The sequence below is a fragment of the Neoarius graeffei genome, chromosome 1, assembly GCF_027579695.1.
Source record: "Neoarius graeffei isolate fNeoGra1 chromosome 1, fNeoGra1.pri, whole genome shotgun sequence".
Taxonomy (NCBI): domain Eukaryota; kingdom Metazoa; phylum Chordata; class Actinopteri; order Siluriformes; family Ariidae; genus Neoarius; species Neoarius graeffei.
In genome coordinates this window covers 48,814,031-48,821,682 of record NC_083569.1, presented here as the reverse complement: position 1 = coordinate 48,821,682, position 7,652 = coordinate 48,814,031, and the positions used below count along the sequence as shown (strand labels likewise).

General features: G+C 40.5%; 1 protein-coding gene across 1 annotated transcript; it reads left to right on the top strand.

Moving 5' to 3' along the window:
• Nucleotides 1-1,742: 1,742 nt before the first annotated feature.
• si:ch211-166e11.5 (sterile alpha motif domain-containing protein 3) lies at nucleotides 1,743-7,197 on the top strand. The gene is made up of 5 exons (XM_060923284.1): nucleotides 1,743-1,789; nucleotides 4,674-5,731; nucleotides 5,858-6,013; nucleotides 6,148-6,240; nucleotides 6,390-7,197. Exons 2-5 carry the CDS (start codon nucleotides 4,682-4,684, stop codon nucleotides 6,666-6,668), a joined length of 1,578 nt encoding a protein of 525 aa, XP_060779267.1. The 5' UTR covers nucleotides 1,743-1,789; nucleotides 4,674-4,681; the 3' UTR covers nucleotides 6,669-7,197.
• The last annotated feature ends 455 nt before the right edge of the window (nucleotides 7,198-7,652 follow it).

The following is a 7,652-nucleotide window of genomic DNA, read 5'->3' as shown; positions in this document are numbered from 1 at the left end:
ATTGGCTACTTTGAAGAATCTAAAATATGAAACAGATTTTGTTTTTAGAGGACCTTTAGCCAATACTTAAATAAATGTGTTGTGAGAAAAAAAAAAAGTTCCATGATATTGTCAGACGTTTTGTTCCTAACTGTTATTTTATTGAGTCCTACTGACACAAAAAGTAGAACTGTTGCTTCAACACACTATCATGACTTAACTGAACTGAAAATCTACCATTCAACAATAACGGACAAAATTCAAGTCGCGGTAACTTAATTACATTTGTTTGCAACTTAATTTCTTTACACTTGGCTTGAATTTCTCCGAACACTTCACATGCCTGGACAAGTTCGAATGGCTGCAGACTGAGGAAAAAGCCAAGCAACACAAAGCATGTTTTTTCTCAAACAAGGTGAGCATTATATGGTTACAAACACATTTTCTTTGTGACTCCAATGATGTTATGTGGGTAGTTTTTGCTCTTTACGGTGATGTGATTAGCAACACACTGCCTGTTTTGTGACTGTGTTGAATGTCGGTAGACACATAAGTTAGACACTGTGTGCCAGTTAGCTTTTTGTAAACCTGCTATTGTCCAACAAACAAACAGGTGCTCTTAATCTAACATTCAGTGAAAGGGGGTAATTTTATGCTTAAAACAGTTCTGCAGTTCTGTTGTTTATTTGTGGTTCTGGCATGTGTACTTTGCAATGTTCCTCTAGCAAAATGGGAACAAGACATCTACTAACATCAAGCTAAATAACGTTAGCTAGGTAGCTAGGGAGCGGGGGGGGGGGGGGGGGGGGGGGGGTGCGTGCCGTGATATACAATCTCCCGTTTTTTATTTTGTTGGGGGAGGGAGGGGGGGGTGGCGCCGCGATATACAATCTCCCGTTTTTATTTTGTTGAATAATGTTACTGTTTGGGGCATAGGCTGTACTTTGATGCCACAGCAAGGATCAGTGTATCACGTATAGCTCTGCACCATCCTGCTTTCAGGTAATTGTTATCTGACATATTTACATTAACATTAGGCTAATCCACACCATACATATCTTGACATACAGTACTTTATAATATGTGAAAAATTTGTTAACTTAACTCTGAGATACAAATTGTCAACACTGAATGGTTAAATTTGGCAGCATGTTCTGAAGCAGTATGGTCTTTCTTGTTTAAAATAACACCACTCTTGTTTCATTCTGACCATTTCATTTCTAGTTCATAATAGGTTCAGCTGCATAAAACTTTGTGTCAGACAAACCTACTTAGCTACCACTTCATTGTAATTGCATTGCAAATACATTGTTTTTTGATGCATTTTATGAAGTTCGTTACACATATTTAACAAAATATTTGGTGTTTTTTCAATATCTAACACAATGCATTGGGCTTGCAAAATTTGTACATTTGAGATCTCCACCAAAGCAGAGCTGCTAAAACATTACAGGTTACGTCACAGTCATGGTGGGCAACCTCTGCCATGTCCTCATCTAGACTGTTTTTGTTCATTTAAAACATGGGGTAGCCTCAGATCACATCTGTCAAGAAAACACTCAACTCAAGAAAGAGTCAGATCCTCTGAAATACTCAGTTTCTGTTGCCAGTGCTGCAGTGTAGGCACAATCTCCACTGAAAGAGAGTATTTTGAGCATCTTGGTCAACATCTGAAAAAGCAAGAAATGATCACCTGTGTTTTCAAAAACTGCAATTTCAAAACTAACATCTATGGAACTTTTGCTTCCCACAGAAGCTGGAAGCATACTCCTCACTCATTGGATGAGTTCAAAGAAGACCTGCTAAAGAAGTAAGTAAACCCTTCAAACACAGACAATTACAGTAATCCAGTTAATCATGAGAGTGATCAGTCTGATATTGATGATCTTGGAGGGGATGATAGTGATGTGAGAGAATTGCCAGTGTTGATTGAAAAAAGCTTGGCTCACTTGTTGTTAAAACTGGAGAGCATCTTCAATGTACCCAACAGATGCATTGATGAGGTTGTGGAGGAGTTGCATTTTATCTCTCATTCAGCGTCAGCTCCCATCATGAGAGACATTTTGCAGTCTTGCTTGAGGAGGCACAACTGTGAAATTGAGGAGGCTGTTGTGTCAGAAATGGTGAAGGAACTTTGTGGTGCCAACCCTATTAGCTCTGCCCTGGGTAGTGGTGGTCGCCTTTGCTCTGCCTACAAAAGAAGAGAGTACTTTAAAGAGCACTTTTCTGTGGTGGAACCCATTGAGTATGTTCTCAGTAGGGAGAAGAACAGCTTCCAGTATGTCCCCATTCTTAAGTCATTACTCCAGGTTTTGAGCAGGAAAGATATCCAGGATTTGATCTTGCGTGAGGAAGAAGATCAGAGTACCCAGTACAAGTCATTTCATGATGGCACTCACTACAAAACCAATGAGTTGTTTTCAGGGGATGAGCTTACCATTGCTCTCATTCTCTATGTGGATGACTTTGAGATATGCAATCCTCTTGGTACATCCAGGAAAAAAACACAAAATTACAGCTGTGTATTGGGTGTTAGCTGATGTCCCCTCACTGCTCCGATCTGAACTAACCTCTATCTTCTTAGCAATTCTGTGCAAGGCTGGGGATATGAAGAAATGTGGTTACAATACTGTACTGGAGCCACTGCTCAAAGATCTTGTGGTCTTAGAGAGGGAAGGACTGTATGTTCCAGCATTGGGCAGAAGAGTCAAAGGCACAGTGTTTTCTGTTGTTGCAGACAATCTCGGGGCCCATTCTATGGGGGGATTTGTTGAGAGTTTTTCCTGTTCTTATGTCTGTAGATTTTGTCTAGGTGAGCAATCACAGTTTCAAACAGGAGAAGTGAGAGCAGGGACATTCCCACACAGAACTAAAGAACAGCACACACTGCATATTCAGACTGTACAGGAGAATGTTGGTTTGACTCATGTCTGTGGAGTGAAGAGGCAGTGTGCACTGACAGGAAAACTGAAATATTTTGATGTTTTGACTGGCTATCCACCTGATGTGTTGCATGATCTCTTTGAAGGTATAGTGCCCCTAGAAATGGCACTGTGCCTCAGGGTGTTCATTCAGAGTAAGTACTTCACCCTTGAAGAGCTAAAAACGCATCAAAGAGTTCCCCTATAAATGGTCAGACAAGACAAATGCACCACAGCTTGTCCCTCTGAACTTTGCTGCACGGAAAAGTGTTGGAGGGAATGCCCATGAGAATTGGAATTTGCTGCGTCTCCTGCCACTGATGGTTGGATCAAAAATCCCAGAGGGTGACCAAGCATGGGAAGTGCTTCTTGTGCTCAAAGACATTGTTGAGCTTGTTGTATGTCAAGTCCACACAGAGGAGACTATTTGCTACTTAGATAGTAAGATATCTGAGCACAAGTACAGGTTTCTCCAGGTTTTCCCACAGGAAAAGCTCATCCCAAAACATCATTTTCTGGAACACTATCCAGAACTGATCAAAGCCTATGGCCCACTGGTGTCACTGTGGACTATGCGGTTTGAGGCGAAACACAGCTTTTTTAAGCGTGTTGTCAGGCATACTCACAGCTTTCGAAATATTCTGCTGTCACTGTCCATGAAGCATCAATTGATGGTTGCTTATAACCTACATGATTCCAGTGTTGTCAGACCTTTACTACAGGCCACAACACTGTCTACAGTGGATGTTTCTGTGCTGAGAGAGGATATCCAGGAAGCACTGCAGGCGAAGTTTCCTGGTGAGACTCGTGTCCAAATAGCTAATAGTGTGTGTTACAGTGGCACCAAGTACACAAGTGGAATGATCTTGGCTAATGGTTCCACGGGTGGTCTGCCAGATTTTGGGGAGCTGATCCAGATTGTAGTTGTGAAGGGTGCTGTTGGATTCTTGGTGAAATGCTTAAGTGCTTGGTCAGTTGAGCATCTGAGGAGCTATGTGCTTGAGAAAACACAAACTGTGAAAGTCCTAGAGCCAGCCGAGCTATTAGACATGTTTCCTTTAACATCTTACATGCTTGGTGGAAAAAGCATTATGACTCTAAAGCGCTACATTTATGTTCCATAGATGGCTACCAAATTTGTGTTACATACGTATAAGAGTCATTGTAGTGTAAATTTGCACTTTGTGATCTCAGAACCTTTTAACAATCCTGAAACAAATGTGCGCTTTGTAAAGACTGGCATGGAGCAGCCATGCTGCTTTTTTTTCAGCCCTTTTCTACTCCTCACCAAAGTTTGATGCTAAAATCTGTGCCAGACTCAAGCTCCTCCCTCTGCGTCACCCATCGCCTATTTTTTTTTTTTTAAGAATTGGTTCCTCTTCCATTTCTGGCAATACTTAATAGCAAAATTCATAAAGAGAGCATGACAACCAAGACAAGTGGTGTCACTGAGCCAAAAAGGACATGTTCTGAGTAAGAGAGAGACTAAATAAAACACAATTTGTTTTAGTTTAATCGTTAGCCTTCAGATACAGAGCGTAGAAAAGTTTGTCTTAGGCTTGCCTCCATACTGCTGTGATTTGCACTTGTGGAGGGGGGTCAGATAGGGAGGGAGGGAGAGAGGAGCAGCTTTGCCAAGATACATGTAAGCTTGATGCTGCTCTCCATAGTGGTCAGATAAAATAACATATAGCACCCATTTAACATTATTCACTGAACCATTTCACTGACACTAAAAGTTACTGAAACATGTGTAACATAAGTCTCTTACAGACTGCCTAATGTCACAACCAGCCCAACTCCGAGTGGTTCTTACGGATCATGATGTCCGTAAACTGGCACTACCATCTGGTATCCCTGGGACAGTGGATGAACTTCACTCAGTCATTCGTGATACATTTGGGATTGCTGGAGACTTCAATCTGCACTATAAAGATGTTGATTTTGGCAATGAGTATTTCTCCCTGTGTTCAACGACTGACATCAAAGATAAGGACACAGTCAAGATTGTGTATATCCTGGAGCCCCCTACAGTAACTTTGAACTTAACTGATGTCACAAACATAATTGATGGTGCCCAGTCTTTTGATCAGCCTTCGTATCAGTCTCCTGACGACACCTCTTCATCCGTGTTATCTAGTGACACACTGCCTGTCTCATCAGCTGAGGATAGCCCAGGCCACCGTTCACAGCGTTGGCCCTCTAAATTCATAATTCCCCGCTTTGCCTCCAATACAGAGATTCAACTTCAGTCAGCCAATGAAAGCTTCACTAAGGATGGGACTATCCTCAGTGCTAAAGACCTCATCTCACTACTCCCAGACATTCTTGGAAAGCTAGCAGAGGCTATTTACGAGTACACTGCTTATCCTTCAAGTCTGCAGATATGTCAAGCTGCAGAGGCCCTTGTTCAAAAGCATCCCTGCCTCAAAGAACCAGGGTCCTTTAATGGGTGTTATGGATGGATGCAGCACCTGAAATACAAGATGAATAACTTCAGATCCAAACTTCGAGGTCTCGGCTGTCCTGAACTTGAAGTTAATTCACTCAAGAGGAAAGCAGGACATGAGCGGACTCCTGCAAAGAATGTGAAAAAAACAAAGAAGGCTGAAGTAAATTACCTACCTCCTCATGCTCCAGGTGAAACTACTGCAAGTTTGGAAAAAGAGAGAGTGGAGCTTCTAAGTGAAGTGATGAAAAGGGATAACTCCAAGGTGGTAGCTGAGATGATGTTGAAGACGTTCTCTCTTCGTAGACAGGAAATAGTTAATGAAGCCCCTGCCATCAGTGAGTTCATGAAGCGATGGCCCGCTCTTTTTGATGAAACACAGGTGAGACTGTACTCTTACATTTGATAAGTTTTCTTAAACTAGTATTTTTGCTCTATGGATTGATACTGTATAGATAAATGTCCACTAGAGTTCTCTCAAATCATTTCTCTTTTGTGTTCCCCACAGATAAATGACGAATTCAAGAGGGTGACAACAGTTAGCCTTGAATCGACATTTATGGCCAGTCTTGACCAGTGCACCCCGAAGCTGATGACCTTAGTCCAGTCAAAGGGAGGAGCTGCAGGACTGAAGATCAGGCAGATTAAGGACAGGCTTCTTGAGGTATATTTGTGAACTAGACTTACTTTTTGAATTGCAGGTTATTAACAGTAATTTCTTCAGATAAATCTCTATCATTCAGGTATTTGTGGATCTGATTTTTATTGAACCCCTCATATAATTTTTTCATTAATCAGAACAACACAGTTGAGCGACGGAGAGAAGCTGCCATTCGCTGCCTTGTGGTATATCTTGGAGAGAAGGAGGAGGACCTTTTCAAAATGTACAGTGTAAGTATTTGGAAGCAGAATTCCATTCCTTCTTAAAATGTAAAGACTTGCTTTGCATTATACATTGTCATAGCTAACGCTTCTCCCTGCTGGACTGAAATGCAGTGAACCAACACTCCAACACTCTAATACCTGTTATTTCTTCTAAGGACATGGAGGAGCTTGAGGCAGACCTTGTGATGCAGGTGATGAAGATTGCCATCATCAGTGATGGGTGTGCAACCATTGTCATCGAGGGAACCAAAGTCCTGGAAGGGTTTGATGTGGCCAGATCCTGTGCTTTGCTGATGGGCATAATATATGCTCTGAACCTCAGCTATCCCAAGCAGTTGAAGTTCACCTTTGAGGTATTTCAGAAGCTATTCCTGGAACTTGATGGACAAAAAGCCAGCTCAAAAGTAATGAGTCTCAAGTACAGTATTTTCTGACTGTGCTCTAAAACCCCAGCACTCTCAACGAGTTGGAAGTTTTGACTGATTTGTCTGAGGTCTTCTGTACATTATGGACAGTGTTATCCGATAATATTGGTGTTACCATTACCGTTATCAAAGGTTGAGGTTTTATCTGGTTATGATATGGATATGTTGCACTTAGGAATTGGCTTTAAATGCTGTCTTGTATAATCATAAGCATACTCCATTCATTTAAAATTCCAGGCTGTTCTGAGCAATATCCAATTGTCTGAGTAGAAATCATCACTTAGTGCTCTTAGTAGTTTTTTGAAACTCTAGTGTGCAATATTTTATTTGTGCACAAATTACTGCAGTTCTTTGGAGAAATTTGAGAGTTAATATTTCATTGTCTTTGTAATATTTAGAGCTGCCTTCTCCTAGTCCACTAAGCTGTTGGTAAAGTTATAGCCAACTAGGAGTGTACACATTTTGTATGACTGTTTTATAGTGAATCAGCTGTTAATCATCCAGTCCTGTAATGATTCATGTTCTGTTAACATACTTGTATAGGTAGATGTATTGTTGTTTAAGTTTTTTAACACTGTTATTCAAACAGAGTCATAATTTTGTAACGTCGAACAGTAGGCTAAATAGTTAATTTCTGAAGGCCACAGTCACTGTAGATATTTGTAGTAAATACTTGTTTATGCTGTGAGTGTAATGTGGTGATGTTTTGAAATCACAGTGCAAAATAAAGTTAGCCTAATTGTCTAATATTCGCTTTGTTTGACTTCATTCAGAAAGGTAGGCGTTAATGAGAAAAGAAAATAAACATGTTTGGATAAGAAAAGATTTTTAGTTGGAACAATACAATACTAGAAGTTGGCCAACATAAAAATTGTAATTAATCTAGAGAAATATTAAGTTACACGTATATTAATAATGCTTTCAAATATTGAAAAAAACAAATTTGGACAGCTTGATTTTTAGAAATACAGGCAACTTAAAAACTTGTGTTCA

Bases quoted from the DNA above. Each gene is read 5' to 3' on its own strand.
- si:ch211-166e11.5 (XM_060923284.1), top strand. From the start codon at position 4,682: ATGTCACAACCAGCCCAACTCCGAGTGGTTCTTACGGATCATGATGTC. The intron at 6,014-6,147 runs GTATATTTGTGA...TTCATTAATCAG, and splicing joins TTAAGGACAGGCTTCTTGAG to AACAACACAGTTGAGCGACG. The intron at 6,241-6,389 runs GTAAGTATTTGG...ATTTCTTCTAAG, and splicing joins ACCTTTTCAAAATGTACAGT to GACATGGAGGAGCTTGAGGC.